A 19596-nucleotide genomic window follows, 5' to 3' on the forward strand; every position below is an offset into this window, starting at 1 on the left:
AGACCAAGTGGTATTAGACCATCCGATAATTCACCTTGTCTACATTCAACACTCAGCATGAAAAAAGTATATTTCGTGGTGGGTTCACTAACTTTTGAGCACAACTGTTCTACCGACCATTTTCACGATTATACCTCTGGCTATAATGATTCATAACATTTTGAAAGACAAGAAGAGTGTTAATTTTGATCTTTTCACAGAGGAAGAAGCCATTTGAGACTGCCCTTGATATCGGCTGTGGGTCTGGCCAATTAACACGGTCCTTGTCGCCTTACTTCAATGATGTATTGGGTGTTGACATTAGTCCTGCGCAGATAGGTGTTGCAAAGGCAGCTCAAAATCCCCAGAATGTGTCTTTCAGGTAAATATATATTTTGGTCCTTATTATTTTGTCGGGGGTCTAAGATAGGTATGTATGAATAATCTGCATCATTCTTGAAAGGAGTGTGTTGCAGAGAAAAATTCTTAAATGCGCCCATCTGATTGGTTGAAAATCAACTTGCATCTGACATGTTTTTTGTGCAACTGGCCCTTCAATAGCTAGAATATTTTTGCTGTATTATTTTTATATATTTATACCAGTATTTCCGGTAACTTTAATCATAATCACGCTTGCCTGCTGATAGTTATCAACACGGTAATTCTCAATTCATCGAAACAATTATTAATGAAACAGAAAAATCCTGTTTGGGATGAATTGGAGTTACCACCTAGTACGCTCGTTGACACGCTTGGTTGGGGACTGGGAAAGCGGGTCGTGTGGTCCAGTGGTTAGAGCATTGGACTCATAATCGCATGGTTGTGAGTTCGAACCCCAACTCTGCCATTGTCTCCACCTTGAAAAAAGGCCCGAGAGTGATATCTGTCGTCTTTAACGTCAGCCACTATTCATAGGTAATTGGTTATATACCAGCTTGGCGTTTACCAGCAAAATGCTGTCCCGCCGAGTTCCTACGGGAGTTACCACAAACAGAAACAGAAAGTATATACAAAATAGTCTCATCGAATGACAAAGGCAAAACTGTCATATTTCTTTTTAAGTGTTGGCAAAGCAGAAGATTTACCTGTTGCCGACTCCTCATTGGATCTTATTACATCGGCCAGTGCAAGCCATTACTTTGACTGGTCAATATTTCCCAAGGAGGTTGATCGCGTCCTTAAACCTAACGGATGCCTTGCTGTCTTAGGATTTCACCATCTTTACATCGACCATCCAAATGAAGCGATAAGGAAGAAACTGGATGACTGTATTGAGTCATATTTCGACTACGTAAGTTTGTTGCACAATTTTGTTATTGCAGTGTAAGTTCATTAAAGATTAAAAGTAAAACAAATAATTATATAAAGCTGGACAATGTGGGCTTGTTACCAAAGGCCGTGTAATTTGCGCTTAACTTTCGGGTAAATTTATATGGGCAGCGGTTAGGGCCGAAATTAAACAGCCGGGAAAGTGGAATGTAAGCTATAGCCAGCCGGTCAATTTTTCTATGGTTTGGTACTAAGAACTTGCACAAAAATGATGGAACAGATGATATGAATCAGGGTGCGATCAGGTATTTTATTTTACTTTTTTTTAATCTATAAATTGCTTGTATGAATTAAAGACAGCACAATGATTTTTTTCCAAAGTCCCCCTCTCCCCGAAAACAAATCATAACTTTCGAACTGGTTAGTTTGAATTTAACATTCTAAATTTCACATTGTACGTTTGTGTTATTAGCATTTGAATATTGTGATCACTAATGCTATGGAGGTCCTCCTACTGGCAATGCAACAAATATTTGTGATGTCACATGTCAACTTTCCCTTTGTTGGACTACAAAAAAAATATATAATTTTTGCTCTTTTTTAGGGTGATACAAACTCTTTATCCATAATGTATTCTTTGAAAATGTGTATTACATGCCCTCCTATATAGAAAGAATACATGATCTACTGATATATGTGATAAAAGAGGAATTAAAGTGAAATATATAGAAAAGTAATGGGAAAGGTGTTCACGTGTGACAGCACACATCTTTGTCGTATTGCCAATAGGAGGATCTACATTACAATAATGATCTAAACTTCAAATACTCATTACTTTCTTATCATTCATTCCATTTTTCTCAAACTTTTATTTATCTGTTTCTTTGATTTTTCTGTTTTTTGCACAAGCTTTCCTGTTTCAAGGGTTTCATTTTCATTTAAGATTCTATGTGGTCATAAATTCCTTATATTCAATATTATTTGTTATTGATCATATTGCACATCAGCCGCAATAGAACTTTCATTTCAAGTGTAAAAAAAAGAACACAATACGGTAATAAACCAAAATTTTCAAAGGAGTCAAATAAAAAAAAAGATGACCTATGTAATAGAAAAATAAAATTTTGAAATACATTGACATAATGTTCTGGAAATTACAATATTTATTTCTTCCTATTATTTGCTTTACTCTTTTTTTTCTTGGTTGCGATTTATCTTTTTTTCTGGGGGGGGCATGGTTCCCAGGGTTCCTCTCTCCCATCTGGATGCACGTGGTGTGAAGTGATTATAATTTATGAAAAATTACAGTCTTAGTATTCGGTTTTTACCTATATTCTGTACAGGAGAACAATGTACACTTGAAGGACTACTCACCGATCCAGTATCAACATACAAAAGATGGATACAGCACTTTACAAGTGCCGTTTGATGACCAAAAATGGTAATTAAAGGGCTTAATATAGTGTTATTTGAACAGATGAAACGTAATCAGAGAAAACACTGAACATTTTCATCAAAATCGGACAAGGAATAATAAAGTTTTTGCGGTATTTCAGCGTAAACGGATGCATGTCTTCATGAATGTGCGATGATCAAGCCCTAAACTACTACCTCCCAGCTGTCACGTGACGGTAATTTTTAATACATTTGCTATGTCCTTGAATTCGTCGTGGGTCACGGAGCTAAAACTCTCTATTGCGACGCTGCGACACATACTGGTTGTAACCACAGCAGGGGCGGATCCAGCTTCCGGGGTAGTCGTCACAGTTACTTCTTATTAGCTTTATTTCTGAATGTGTACTAATATCGATATCATGAGCCATATTTAAACAGTGCGAGCTACGGGCTTCTTGACACCATATTTTCTATCATCACAGCCTTAATATTTCACCTTCTTTTTTTAAATTTGGGTTAGGTTGAAAGGCGGAAGTTCCCCACTTTCGTTTCATATGAAATTAATTGTGTTTATGTAGTTATAGGCAACTAACCAAATAGATGGTTTCAAAAATTTTAAACATTCAATTGCGTTTTACTCGAAACATGAGTTTTTGTATCCGCGCGCACTTGTGCCACTTCATGAAATGAGTGACGATTTATTAGACCCCATTTTTTAAAGCCATCTTGGATTTTTCAACATATTTGACCAGTGGCGTAACTACGGGGGGCATGGAGGCACGTGTCCCCCCCCCCCATCGGCTGGCCAAAAAAAAGGAAAAAACCGGGGGAAAAGAGAAAAAGAGGGAGAAAGTGAGAGAAACGTAGTGGGAATGAAGAAATTATTGTTAATTATGTTATATTACATTATAATTATATGTTATATTACATGAACATATAAAAAATATCATAACTTTATGAAACATTTGCTCAGGGCCTTTGTCTTCATTGTTCCTGATGCTCGCATTGTCTGTTTAACGAGATATATAATCCTGTTGTACTAAAACCTTCCGTTTTCAAGTCAATATACACCAAATATATTTCCTCGCACTTCGAATTATTGTTTTATGTAGTGGCATATAATTTTAAGGTCTTAATGTAAAACACTTCCCGTCCGTGCTTACGTTCGCAATAGTGGATTAATGAGATATGTCTGCTCTTCATGAATTCCTAATATCAGTCCTTAAAATGTCCCTTTTCCTGATCTGAATATAAAAAATTAGCTTGCGCTCGCATCGTTTGATTAGGAAATACGCATGGTCTACATGAATTCCTACAAACAAGCCTTAGAATGCCCCTCTTCAGGTGTGAATTTCAAAATTTTTCAGCTCGCGCTTCGCGCTCGCAATATTTGACTAGTGAGATGCGTATGATAATCATGACTACAAAAAGTATGTCTCTATTTGTAATTCTAACTAAATCAGCATGCGCTTGGCACTCGCATTTGATGACTATGGTGAGATATGTGCACTCATAATGGATTCTTTTAAAAAATAATCCTTAAAATATTCATGTTTGGGGTCAATTTGTAAAAAAAATTCAGCTCGCGCTTCGCGCTCGCTTCATTTGGTTAGTGAAATATGTATGGTCTTCGTGAATTCCTACAAACAAACCTTATGAATGTCCCTCTTCAGGTCTGAATTTCCTAAATTTTCGGCTCTCGCTTCGCGCTCGCAATATTTGATTAATGAGATGCGCAGGCTAATCATGATTACAATTACTACAAGTGCTTTATGTGTTTGGATGCATATAATTAAAAAAAACAGCAAGCGCTTGGCACTAGCATTACAATACTATGGTGAGATATGTCTACTCTTAATAGATTCCTAAAATATAGCCCTTAAAATGTCCGTTTGGGGTCAATATATACAAAAATTTCAGCTCGCGCTTCGCGCTCGCATTGTTTAGCGAGACAGGTCATATCATGATTACAAAATTTGCTTATAATGTCCCTTTTTAGGTCTGAATGTAAACAATTTTCAGCTCGCACTTCGCGCTCGCATTATGTCATCAGTGACATACATATTCGTTTAATGACACTGTCCTTAAAATGTCTCTGTTAGATCAGCAAACCTAGCAACTAAGTGCGCTACGCGCGCTCACTAAAGGTGACTCAAAATATTTGCTGGTGCCCCCAATGCCGTGACTCACGGTACGCCACTGTATTTGACACCTGACTGTCTTTGTGGTTATCACATCTCCCAGGCTGATGTGTACTTTTTAAATATCAGCAGCCAATTTAGAATCAATTTTGGAAGCCATCTTGGATTTTTTGTTAAACCAGACCACTGAATGTCCTTGTAACGTATCCTATTTTTTTCTTCAACACTTTATTCAGTATTCAAAATGGAACAAAGGAACATAGATGTATGCATAATAAAAAACACATCATTAGGGCATGTGCGATGAAAAAATACAAATTTGACTGACAATATATCTCAAGTTGTGTCAATAATAATACATAATAGATAACCTTAGATTTAAAGGACAATTCCACCCCAATAAAAAGTTGATTCGAATAAAAAAAGAGAAAAATCCAACAAGCATAACACCGAAAATTTTATAAAAATCGGATGTAAAATAAGACAGTTATGACATCTAAAAAATTTGCTTAATTTCACAAAGAATACATATTCACATCCTTGTCGGTATGCAAATGAAAAGACTGATGACATCACTCACTATTTATTTTGTATTTTATTATATGAAATATAAAATATTAGAATTTTCTCCCTGTTGTCGAGTGCAACAACAATTAATTCCTCCCTAAACATGTGGAATGAACATTGTTAAATACTAAATGGTTCAATCAAGTTGGTCCATATCATCATATCTGTAAAAATGAAATATTGTATATTTCAAACAATAAAAAACAAAAGAAATAGTGAGTGAGGGACATCATCGCATGTCACTGCATGTCACTGCATGTCACTGAGTTGTGCATATCACTGTTTTGTGAAAAGTAAGCGAAACTTTAAAATGTCATAACTTTCGTATTTTACTTCCGATTTTTATAAAATTTTCAACATAATGCTTGCTTGATTTTTCTCTATTTATTCAAATCAACATTTTTCTGGGGTGGACTTATCCTTTAACTGCAGTTTGTAATGTATGTAAAAGGTTCAATAAATGTTGAATGGCAAGACATGGCAGCATGAACATAAAATGGGAAACATAGAGATAAGAAATTAATTGACCCTTGAAACCATTTATAGACACCGTAATCGCATCTCCCAGGCCGATAGGAAATGAACTATGTCCGCTTTAAGTTTTAGCAGCCATTTTGCAATCAATTTTTGAAGCCATCGTGGATTTTTGGACATACCAGACCACTGACTATCCTTATTACTTGTCCCAATGTATCATTTGACCCATGTAACCATGATACAGACACAAAAATCATATTCCTGGATATTGAGCAAACTATGTCGGGGCTTTTTAAGTAGCAACAGCGATTTTAGACTCCATTAAAAAAACATATTGGACCACTGACAGTCCTTGTAACTTGTCCCAATGTATTTTGACCACTGAAACCACGGTCTAGACACCCAGATCATAACTCCCATGTGGATTTCAAGTGAGCTTTGCCCATTTTAAGTGTATAAAAACCATTTTAAACTCCATTTTTGAAGCCATCTTGAAATTTTGGACCCATTAGACCAATGACTGTCCTTGTAACTTGAATAGAAACCAATATAAAGCCACTTAATTAAGTAATAGATGAATTGTGGATTTTTAGCCTACGGCAGCCTATATTCACTCACTCATAGGCTGTATCAACAAATCATTTTAACCTTCAGGCCATGGAATATGAACCGAAATAGGATTCTAGGGTGGATAATGAGTGAGTTGTATCCATTTTCAGTGAATGGCTGCAATATTGGACGCCATCTTAAAAATAACCACTTTCCCAGACCTGCAGACGGGGATTTTGGTAAATGTTTAGTATGTAATTCCTGGGCTCAAATAGTACCAAAAAGTGTTGAAAAACCATTCCAATTTGTTCCGGGTACTTTTGGCCGTACATAATCATGATAATACTGACTCATCTGTTCAAGGAGTTACCAGCACCTTGGTCTGTTATAGTGTCTACTGGCAGTGAACCGCCTCCTGGGATGATCGCACTTTGCATATCTTATGCTCAGCCCACAGCCCTAAAAGTTTTATGGTGATATAGATATCATTGAGGCTGAAGAGAAAAGTTTTTGCACAATTTGCAAAAGAAAACAGAGGAAGAAAATTCAGTTTTTAGGCACATTTTCAGGCCAGAAATTCTCTTCTTTATCAAAATATTGTATACAAAATTAATAGATAATATATCTCATGGTGCATTGATATTTAATTTGACTTGTGGTTAACGTAGGTAAATTCTACGAGAAATAAAATCTCATGAATCTCGAGATTTTGCAGGGAGGAGGATTCAGCTATGGGATGATTTGGATTAATCTGGCCTATTTGCTCAATAGCACAGGGACCAGTCCTGCGATCTGACTGTTTGGCACCACGTTTTACGGACTACTTGCGTAGACAATTCACCAATATTACACAAAGTGCACATCTCAAGTTAGAGTGAACTCCCCAAATCACCTTATTTCATCATTATTCTTTAAAGCTCTTACATTATATTCGTTAAAATTTAACTTAGTGGGTTATTGTCGATCAACTTCAACAGTCTATTTAACATTTTTGTTTAATATCTTTATTCTATCAACAGCAACAATGTTACTGTTTATTTCTTATGCTTTATCTTTCAGCGTTAACGTAGAATTGCAATATGATATCTCGATTACGGATTATATTGAGTTTACTAAAACTTATGCCGTTGCTGTTGAATTCATAAAGGACAACCCAGGAACTTCATATTTTACTGACTTTAAACAGAGGTGAGCGGGCAAATCCGGCAGAAGTGCGGGAGCTGCACTTAAGTATTTTTTTTATGGAGGGGATGGAGGCAAAACGAAATGTGTCATTTCAATATCATTGTGAAAGTAATTTTTTGTGTGAGGAAAAACGTAGGGCCTAAGGTAAAAATGAATAAACGAATATCTTAAACAATCCCTTATGAGTACCTGTAACGCTCGGCCTTGCAGGAGCAATATTTTTTATTCACATGAGTTTGATAACATAATGATCGGGTGTGTTTCACAAAGATTTAGGTATGACCTATAATAATTCTAGAGTCGCACCTTCATGCTGACGCCTTCACGATATGAAACGCGAACTAAATCTGATCGGTTAATACGCAGTAGGGTGCGTCCTCTAGGCTCTCGGCATTATCTGTCCAATGCGGTGATGTCTTTTATACCGCATCCATCTAGGCATTTAAAGGACAAGTCCACCCCAACAAAAACTTGATTTGAATAAAAAGAGAAAAATTCAACAAGCATAACACTGAAAATTTCATCAAAATCGGATGTAAAATAAGAAAGTTATGGCATTTTCAAGTTTCGCTGTATTTCACAAAAACAGTTATATGCACATCTCGATCGGTATGCAAATGAGGAACTGATGGCATCACTCACTCACTATTTATTTTGTATTTTATTATATGAAATATTTTTATTTTCTCGTCATTGTCATGTGAAATGAAATTTCATTCCTTCCTGAACACGTGGAATTCAATTATTTTAACATTTTGTGCTTCAGGCAAGGAGGTCCTAATCGTCAAATTCGTAAAAAATGAAATATTGTATAATTCAAACAATAAAAAACAAAGAAATAGTGAGTGACATCATCAACTCTCTCATTTAGATGTAACTGACTCGTTCATATAAGTATTTCGTTAAAAATAAGCGAAACTTTGAAATGTCATAACATTCTTATTTTACATCCGATTTTGATGGAATTTTTACCATTGTGCTTGTCTAAAGTTTTTCTCTATTGATTCAAATCAACATTTTTCTCAGGTGGACTTGAACTTTAAGAGTGACTCTTAAGTCATACTTAGCTCTTTGTGAAACATCCCTCAGCAGATCTCTCTCTCTCTCTTTACAGCATTATGTCCATTCTTGGCGCCGAAGAACCCGATGTCACCATGGTGAAGTCTAAAATGCCTGCCTTTGTAAGACTCGCGAGAAAACCTGATAAACATTAATTAAACATCTTAATTTGAAAATAATTGCAAGCTCTAAATTTCAGCCGTCGAGGCCATCCAACAGCACTTTTATTAATTGTGGGATATTTGTGAAGAGATTTGTTTTTGTTAAATGAAGAATTAAATATGGGTGGTAACATATTATTGTTTAACTGATATATATTATTGTTTAACTGATTAACTTATGTTTCTATATATGTTTTACAATTTGTTTTTGTTTGATGGAAGTGAAATGAATAAAATTGAATTGAATTGAATTGAATTTTTTTTTAGAATGTTATTGTTAAAAAGCAACTCATCTGTGTGAGATCTCCAGCACATGTGGAAAACACGCAATGCCTTCTTTTGTAAAAGCAATATTCTATCTAGGTAGGTTGAGTGTGTATTTCCCCCATATTTGGGGAATTGCTCCGTAATTTAAATATGGTAAAATTAATGTTGAATAAAGCATTTTTAGGGAGGAAGTTGGAAGAAAAAAAATATCTTTGTTGATAAAACCAATATTTTGTGATATTGTACGACATATAAAGTCAATGTGTGTTTTCCAAGATAATTTGTTGTCTATTATGAGACCTAAAAATTTTGTTGTAGTAACAACTTTAATGTCTATATTGTCCAATTTAATGTTAAATGGCAATTGTTATAAAGAATTGCTAAAAAGCATGCATTTCGTTTTTTGTACATTAATTGACAATTTTTTAGCCCTAATCCAATGTACCAATTTATCCAGTTCAGTGTTCAGTACATTGATTTAAATATCGCGGCTAGGATGAGAGTAGAGTACATTTGAATAATCTGCAAAAAGGACATAAGATATTTCAGAGGAGTTCTGGATGTCATCTATATAGATTATAAATGAAAGAGGGCCTGGGAGGCTGCCTTGGGGAACACCCAGTTAACATTTTGTAGTGAAGGATTTTGTTCATTTATGCTCACGAATTGTTTACGATTTACGAGGTAGTTTCTGAACCACTCCAAGGCCTTCCCAAAAACTCCGTAATTTTCAAGTTTGTAGAGAGGTATTTCATGATTTATAGTGTCAAAGGCCTTGGAGAGGTCCAGAAAAACACCTATTGTATGTTCAAAGTTGTCAATAGCTTTTGTGATATTGTCAATAAATGAGAGAGTGGCATGATATTTACTGTTTTTTGCGAAATCCAAATTGAAAATCAGAAATTATATTATATTTATTCAAAAAATTTAATAAGTTGTATAGATCACCCTTTCCATATAACTTTAGACAAAGTGCACTGTGCACTGGTATTATCTTTGATATTTTCATATTGTCAGGCATGACGCCATTACTTAAAGAAAGGTTGAATATGTATAGGGGAAGGCGGGGTAAGTTGAGCATAGGGGCAAGTTGAGCCACTAGCCCCAGGCCAATAATGAATGAGTCAGACATTGTGGTGGTGTCATGTATTGATGACCCATAGCGTAACCCGTAACCCCACCACATTGTTTTCCACTTTGAAACAAAAAGCAGTTTTTTAGAGGGAAAAGTATGAATTTCAGCCAAAAAAGTTAAAAAGAGTGTGAAATAGATAAGTACTTTATTCACACACACGCCTTTAAATATAGTAAAGACATGATAACAACATTGTTAGTCCAGGTATGGATCTTCATTCTTGTCATAGTCTTTTATATGATAGATGCATAATAAATGTGTGGATACAAAATTATCGCACTAAGTTCGGACTGGGGTAAGTTGAGCCAAACAGCATGGGGCAAGTTGAGCCATGATAATTCTTATGGTAATGTATCTTAAAAAACAAACAAACCATAAAAATCTATTGAAATGCAGGCTGAAAGGAGCAAATTTACATGACTGCTCTTTTCCTTTTAAAGGATGTTAGTATTATAGAGAATTAGCAAGTGAAATGACTTTAAAAAAAAATTGACATGCTGGTTCTCCCTCATTCATTTTGTACATAGTTTTTGTGGCTCAACTTACCCCCAGACGGTGGCACAACTTACCCCATATATGGGGCAAGTTGAGCCATTTGACATCGTTTTTTTCAAAGGTCACGATGACTTTCAGTGTGGGGGTAGAAAGTTATATGTAGGTGAAAAACGTTTCCCAAGAATCAAATTTAAAGGCACGGTACTTATTTCTACAATAGTACTATTCATATCAATTCTAACATGCAAAATGCAAAAAGTGTCACAACTTACCCCGCCTTCCCCTACTGATGGATCAACAATATATTCTATAACATTCTTTAATAAAATATTGTCAATACCATGGTGACCACAGCTTTTTTGTTTTTTGTTTTTTAAATTGTTCACTATATCTATTATTTCATTTCTATGTACTGGTACTAAAAATCAAGAATTAGGGTTTGGTTGGTAAATGAAATCCGTAAATTTCTTTTGTGTTCATGGTACATGTATATTGTCTGCAAGACTTTTTCCAATTTGTGTAAAGTATTGATTAAATATATCAGCTATGCGAAAAGAATCATGAATTTCAACATTATTGTGTTTTATTGTTTTATGCGTGCTTTTATGCTTTGTTGATTTATGACAGTGTTTGTTGTTTTCCATGTTTATTGATGTCGTTTTTGAAACGAATTGATAGATTTGTGAAATATTTTCGTTTTTCACTCCGCAATAATTTAGTGAGGGTATTTTTATATGTAGTAAATTTACGATGTGACTTTTCTGAGCGAGTAATTTTATCGGCATAGTATAAGTTGTTTTTGCGATTAATGGATCGTAATACTGATTTCGATATCCAAGGAAGTCTCGGACTCTTTTCTATTATCGGGAAATGGTCAGAAATATCAGATGAAATTATTCCAGACTCGGATAAAAGAGAATAATTACAAAAAACATCAATAAGGGTTGCAGATTGGTAAGTAACCCCTCCTCCCCGTATATTACCCCTATGGTTTTCTACAAACGTATAACCAGGTAGTGAGTATAAACCATCACATTCCTGAGATAACCATGTCTCAGTTTAATAGCTCGATTATGGACATTTTAGTTTGTGCAGATGAATCGGATAAAAGGCGTAAATTGTCGAAATTACAGCTCAAGCTCCTTATATTCATGTGCATTATCGAAAGTGTATTTGTTGATTTATCAAGAGAATTTAATTGATTTATTGTAAAGTAATTCGAACTTGGATAAGTATTTTCGTTATTTTCATTTAAATCTGCAGCTAAATTCATCTCCATTGATACGAGATTTTCAAAAGAAGAATTGTAGTTAGTATTTTGGGTTTCGTTGTTCGGCCTAAACAAATTATAAAACTCATCATCATTCAACACTGAAAAGGGGAAATTTTCAATCACTGGGAATTGAAAGAGAAAAACGCGAAATGCAAAAAATCGCTTCCTGTAGAGACCGATGAGACCGCGTGCTCGTGAGTGTCAGCGAGGCAAGGAGAATAGTTGGATAAAGAAAAACTGGTTATACACATTCCTATGAAGAAAAGGAGCACAAACACATGAAAAGTCATCAGGTAAACATTTGATTGATTGATTGATTGATTGAATGGTTTATTTATTTCAATATTCACTGAAAATAGCAGCCGAAGGCTGAATTACATTCAGTTTACAAATGGTTTATACAGACATTTTGAAAATATACAAATTGGAATAAAATAGGCAAATATCAAAATTGTTCTACAAAAACATTGGCAATTATATACGATGTCAATTGCATCGTTAATATTTGGTACTAAATAAGCATAAAAGAGTTGGATGAGCTCCTGTGAATAAAACAAGCTGGGAAGCCTCCGCTATATAGAATAGAATAAGGGATGACACCCGGGATGACACAAATTTAGATTATTCAGGGCATGCTTCCCAGAAAACTGAGTGAAGGTGAAAAGGCATTCGTATGTAGTTGTGGTGTTCGTACATTTAAATAAAACTTGTACTCTTACACCTGGTTTGGCTTGTTCGAAATACCGGTGAATTAATGAATAAAAAGAATGATCGTCTGAGATCCAGATCATGTTCACACTGTACATTAATCATAGTTGATTTATCAAAAACATACATTAACTAAAGTTATCTTTTCTTTTGTAAAATGGTTACTGCTTTTACAAATAACTATGTCCTATATACGTCATCAGTGAACGACAATTACAAAGTTCTTTCCTCTTTTTGTCCTTAAAACAGCAATGTACACTTATGATTATGATTGATAATGATTTTTTTTCTTCTTTAAGACAGAAAGAAAATTTTGCAGTTAAGAACAAGTCTTAATAAATAATGCTCAAGCGTGGCATTAAAGTGTACACAAAAGTTAACACAAGATTGTCATTAAATCCAAAATTCCAAAATAAATCCAGAATGGGCAGTTTACTGGATAATTTAGAATTCATCACAGTCGCATGTCACAGGTTTGTTTGTTCATTTTAATCAATGGAGTTACTATTATAGATTCTTTTTTACTCCGAAATGAGATTTTAAAAAAAAATCCACCGGCAAAGTATTAATCTTGCTCATGTATATACATTTCCGGAGAAATGAATAAAAGGAAAATTTTACTGAGATCCAAAACATGTTCACACTTAAGTAATCGAAAATAAGTCTAGAGTAACCAAGCACCAACAGATCCCTGGATCAATTAAAAATCCTCAAATATTTTTTAAATCTTTTTTTTTTAATCCAGAGTTTATACAATCTATATTTCTCTTTGAATTCTAAAAAAAGATATATATATATACAAATATAAACCACGAAGTTAGGAACCAATTCCAAAATTTGACCGACACCTATGAAACACATCGTTTATCATTTTTCAATTACCGGATAGATCATTTAGACAAAAAGAAAGCTCTAGTGGCTGCAGGTCATGTTCATACTGTAGAATTAGTAAATAAATCTAACTCAATTCATCATTGAACTAGCTTACGTCTTCTTTCCAATACTGTTAGCAACAAAAAGAATGAATATTACTTTAACATCCTTCGAATTTGTAAACAGGAAAATTGAAAATGAAAAAAAAAATCAGAAATAACCAGGTTCTTTCCTCCAATGGTCTAAAATAAATGTACCATGATTAACATGATTATAATTTATATTTTTATCAAAAGAGCTTGTCTTAATCATTGATAATGACTACGTCAACATAAACTGTAATCAATTGTAATACAAGAGGTCAAACATTTCTATGCACATGATGATATAAATGAATCAAGATTCAAAATCGAAGGCAATTTTAGAATGCACATGACCATCCGTCTTTTGGATCGTGAACCCACCATGCCCACAGAGCATTATTTTGAAAAATTAAAACCACGAAGGTGAAAAAACAATTCCAAGTTTCAACCGGCACTAAGCACGTCCAAATCTTACTTAGTTGAGGTTTTGAATCTTAATTCAGAGGGTTTTATAATAAAAGATCTAGATGAAAATGTTCTATCTTCAAAAAAAGTTCATACAGTCATAGTATTATAATTTCTCTCCCACTCTGCATACAAGCTTTCATGAAGAGCAAAATAAGGAAATGTTATTTCCTCTACGGCCTATGTTAAAATTCTAAGTTAGATCTTACAAAAGCATTCACCTCTTTAAAATGTTTAAATTTAAATAAGAATGTCACGTATGAGTTGTAACTTGTTTGTTGCTTTGAATCACATTTCAGCAAAAAGATTGTGATATTGAAAGAAAGCATGCTTGCCAACAACGATGAATGAAAAAGCGGAACGACCGAGCAGCAGGCTTACAGCCACAGCTGACATGCGTACTTATATAGGCCTATATAAACCCCTCAAAAAAGTTTGGAAATCTGACTTTGATCGATAATCTCTCCTCGGTTTTAGTGATAATTAATGTCTAGTTGATACCAATGGATAGGCCATTTAATTTTCTTCAAAATGATACCCTACATGATATGATTATGGTTCATATGGAGGTGCAGTGCCTTGAAATGTGGGGAAAGGTCAACATTCAAAAGTTGCAAAATGACACAATATTCAATATAAAGTCACTGTTCGTTTTTGTCCGTGCTGATGAGTGAGTTTCTCAGCGGTTTCTTTTGTTTTCATGCACCTTAAAGGTATTGTTTAACTTTGTGAACAGCCGATTTCAAAAATTCTCAAACCAAGATGAAACATGTGTACAAGTGCATGTAGTAGAAGTAGTAAACCCTAAAAAACAACCATTATTGAGAATGAAAAGCTAAAACTACAAGGCAACCCCTGATTTTGTAAATAGGTGTCTTACAGGCGCCTAAATAGTACACATAAGTGTATGGGATGAAATTAAGATGGTGTTTCCGGTCACTTTATATTTCAATTTTTGAAGCACTAAATAATTATTTTCGAACGCAATTTTTCTGGGCTTCATTTTTGTAACATTTCACAGACACAGGTGACAAGTGTGACCTGCTAGCTCAGATTTTTTTAAAGTCAATCCAATGTTAACCAATCACTTTAATATCAACATTGAAACGGAGATCTGTGAGATAAAATTGTTTAAGTCATGGTTTGAAATACCCAGGCATGTTATGTGTTTGCTTGTGCAGATGTGTGTTTGAATCCATATTAATATCAATGTCAAGGTCCATGAAAACAAAAGAAACCGCTGAGAAACTTGCTTACATTACCACCAGGAAAAAAGAACAGTGACTTTCAATATTGTGTCATTTTGCAACTTTTGATTTTTGACCTTACCCCACATTTAAAGCACTGCACCTCCATGTGAACTATAATCATATCATGTAGGGTATCACATTACAGAAAAATAAATGATCTATTGAATGATATCAAATATGCATTGTGTAAAATTTGGAGAAATTAATGGCCAAACTAAGAATTTCAATTTTTTAAAAAGAAGTTTAGATGGCATGGGGCATTGGTAATACCTAACTTTATTTCGTTTTTTAACCAATGCACAGTCGGACTAATGAACCTTATTTCGTTTTCGGGCCAATGAACCTTTGGACTATAACGAACATTCGGAATAAAGGAACAATCGATTAAACCTTCGAAGAAGTATTCGAACCTTCGGAATAACGAACGCATCATTTGATTAAAATGGGTGTGTATTTTGGCAAAATATTAAATTTGATCTTTTATGAAAGAAAGCACAGGGCCTCCGTGTAACACCAACTTAATAAAATTCAAGACAAGACAACATCCATGATAGCATTTGACTCAATCAACACTAAGAATCTTCGAGATGAGTAAACAGCAGTTGTGGGTGATAGTGGATGGGAGGTGAATATATCCAATGCAAGCATTATGGAAGGATATTTGATTATCATCCCCCGTTGATATCATCCCAATTTATATTTATGAACAGAAGTTGAAGATCAAGTTTTATTATCCATTTCCATTATCAACATTTTAAGTAAATACAAATCAAACATACATTATAAATATTATTTATTATAACTATAAACAATATATACATATATATAACAATGAATACAAATCAATTACAAGTTGCACAATATTTGCAAAATAGTTTTAACAGAATCTGATATGAAAATGAGGGGATCCACTAAAAAGCATTGCTTGTAGAGCTTGGATCCCCTAAGAAAGTATATTAAACATTTGAGGAATGGGACTCATTCGCAGGTATAAATATACAGTATATATATAATACTCTTTATATTCCGAAATTCGTATAAGAAGTATTATTAAGGGAATTGTATATTTTCTGCTCTTTAAATCATAATATAGCATAGCTCTTGCGTTGGTAACCCCTTTATAACCCCCCTCTTTTGTCATTCCAGAGGGATTTTACCTTTAATTGTCATGTTGTTGAGTTTGTTCTGCTCCGATGCGCCCTTACAAAGTAACCCTAGGTATTTTTCATGCTCAAAATATATAATTGCAAAGAACACATGAACCATGCGTAATGCAACGTTTACCGTGCTTTTGGGGGGATCTGTTTACTTCTAAATCCGTTATTTACATCCCTTTTCATGACATTTTCTTAATTTGGGGCTTCATTATTTTTTCTAAAATACTTATTGTAATGATTTGTTATGTTCAATAGATTTGATTTTCTGTTCAGTTGCTTATCTTCATGTTATTATTTGCATGATTTTAATTAGTCTGGGTAAGCATAATTAAACTCATGTAGAAAATGACAAGGGTGTTTCACAAAGATTTGAGGGTGGCTCAAAGTCATAATTGCCGACGCGTAAATAATATCAAACACACACTCTTATTTCTTAATACCACTGGCGGATCCAGGGGGTAGGCACAGCGGGCATGTGCCCCCCCCCCCTTCAGAAGCAAAATCAAAATTGCCATGAAAACAGAAGTGTGCCCCCTCTTTTGAAATTGAAGACCTTTTTGGGGGGGCTTGTCAATTTTTTCCTCCGAAAAATTCCCCCCTCCCTTTGGAAAATCCTGGATCCGCCAATGCTTAATACGGAGCATGCGCGAGAACTCTGAACATGGTTTGCCAAATGAGATTATAAAAATGCACGTAAATTGTAATTTAAGAGCGATTCGAAGTGCATACTGGCATGAAAGATACTGGTTCGTGAATATGGCAATGATCAGTTAAATTCACTTATGTTGAAAGATCTTTTCTAATTGTATATTTTATTTAGCGTCTCAGATTGACGAAACATAAACTAAGCCAAATCAATGTTTACTCGTTCTTTTGTCAATGTTGTTTGTCATTGATCTTTCTTTTACTATGGTTTCAAGGCAGGATAAAAGCGAAAGATGACAAGAAAGCTGTATTATTTCAAACACTTGTTTCTTTATCGTTTTATAATCGTACGTGTGCATATAATGTGCATGTATTGAGTATTTGATTATGCAATTTCTCCCGTTTTTCTCACGAGCTAAGAGATAGAACTACAAGTTTACTAGATTCTCAGTATATAAGCCAACTTACCAGTAGTTTGGATTCTATACATCTGGAATTACTGCAAATAAAGAAAACAAAGGTCGAATCATTGTACTGAAAATGATACAACTCGGTGAGATTAATATGAACAGGCACCGAGGACATTTATTTGCTCATCTTTTATCTATATTTTTGTACATACCTAGCTTTATTCTCCTTGTTCTTTACGTCGTAATAATTGAAATACGTTAGTCTTGGTCTTGGCCTTGATGTTTTCATCCATTTTTCACTCCCTAGCCAGGCCTTGACCTTGAGGGTTTGACTGCAAAAGTGATTGTTATAGGAACAGAGCGTATATTCTGTCTGTGGTAACTCCCGTAGGAACTCGGCAGGACAGCATTTTTTGCTGGTAAACGCCAAGCTGGTATATAACCAATTACCTTGGAAACATTTAACGTCTAGGTTTATCAGTCATAATGGCTGACGTAATAGACGACAGATATCATTCTTGGGCCTTTTTATCAAAGTGGAGACAACGGCAGAGTTGGGATTCGAACTCACAACCTTGCGATTATGAGTCCAATGCTCTAACCACTGGACCACACGACCCGTATATAGGGACCAAGCTACCAAAAATCACATAAAATATTCAAACAGTCCAATGAGACTTATTTTTGAATTATTTTCTGTGGGTTTCAACCAGGGACTGCAATGCTATAGGGATAAGATGGGAAAAGAGGAGAGGGTCTGAAGGCATTTTAGAAATATGAATGTGAGCGAGCGTTGCGAACGAGCGAGAGAAATCCCCCGTTTCAAGAGTTGAATTTAGAAGTTAAAGAACTTTGCTTTATGCAATTAGTGAGTACAATGCATAACGGAACGTCGCATCAACGTCCGATGCAAAAAAATAGTTATTACATCTCTCGTGTATGACGATTGATGACGATAATGCATGCATCGCGACGAGGAATGTGGAAAACTAAAAAAAGGAAAAAATATCTAAAGGAAAAAAGTGACACTCGGTATTTTGAACACTTTGTAACACTCATGAAAGGCCTTCAACCTTTTCCAAATACCTGTTAATTGGATCATCGACCAACTGCATAGCAAACACAGTGGGGTATTATAGACATGGTAGATTATAATATTAGTCCACTGTCGTTCTCGAAAACACATTTTTTTACCAATAATTCTACACACACCGTGCCCTCACACAAGCAAACGGTTAGAGCAGAATTCGCGTCGGGTCACATTACTGTTGTCATTCATTAGTACCGATGTACCTGGATAAGCATACATCATCGAAACAAACTAATCGCGACATCATGAAAACGTCAACAATCAATGCTCTGAAGCTCCTTCCAGCTTTCTTCCTTCAAACTGTGTTCCAACTCGGTGTCATCAAAACATTTAGTGTCTTTCTTCCAGAACTAAACTCGAGCTTGGGACTGACACCAGCTGATATTGGCTTAAGTCTCGGTTTGTTTCAGGCCTTCAGTTTTGGTATGAGTACGTATCAATTATTGTTAATACTTTTTTGTTCAAAAGTGTTTTAATCAGGGGCCGCGGAACGGTTTTAAAAGAGGCCGGGGGCTGACCTTGCAAAAAAAATCATACTTTGATGGTCAGTTTTACGTCTCTGTACACGGGTTTGGGAAAAAGCACCCCGCCCCGTTTCCGCGGCGCCTGTTAATGATGGCGTCATGAATGTTGTCTTTGAAATTGTAGCACTGTATAATCGTCTATTCGCTTTTCCATCACTGGCGCAAAAAGCATTTTATTTGATCTAATTTTACACGAGCAAGGAGCTACTACGGACACATGAAATGCGTAATTTGGCGGCGATTTCATGTAGGGACGGGAAGGACACGTCTGTGGATCTACGTCGAAATAAAAGCGATGTTGTGTCTCACCCATTGAAAATAACCAGAAATATCGCGATTTGTGATGGCACGCAACAGAATTGTATCAAAAGTTCATTGTGAAATAACTGAGATTGCTTCTAAGTCCCCGGGGGCCAGTCAAATGTATTGCTGATGTACA

General features: G+C 35.1%; 1 protein-coding gene across 1 annotated transcript in view; it reads left to right on the forward strand.

Moving 5' to 3' along the window:
* The window catches only part of LOC121429158 (putative methyltransferase DDB_G0268948), a 38462-nt gene extending 28708 nt beyond the window's left edge, over positions 1 to 9754 (forward strand). Inside the window, exons 2-6 of the mRNA XM_041626092.1 lie at positions 201 to 361; positions 1042 to 1270; positions 2592 to 2689; positions 7437 to 7565; positions 8677 to 9754. Coding sequence (XP_041482026.1) covers positions 201 to 361; positions 1042 to 1270; positions 2592 to 2689; positions 7437 to 7565; positions 8677 to 8776 — 717 coding nt within the window. The 3' untranslated portion in view covers positions 8777 to 9754. The remainder of the gene's footprint in view (positions 1 to 200; positions 362 to 1041; positions 1271 to 2591; positions 2690 to 7436; positions 7566 to 8676) is intronic.
* Positions 9755 to 19596: the final 9842 nt, after the last annotated feature.

The sequence above is a fragment of the Lytechinus variegatus genome, chromosome 15 (genome assembly GCF_018143015.1).
Source record: "Lytechinus variegatus isolate NC3 chromosome 15, Lvar_3.0, whole genome shotgun sequence".
Lineage (NCBI taxonomy): Eukaryota > Metazoa > Echinodermata > Echinoidea > Temnopleuroida > Toxopneustidae > Lytechinus > Lytechinus variegatus.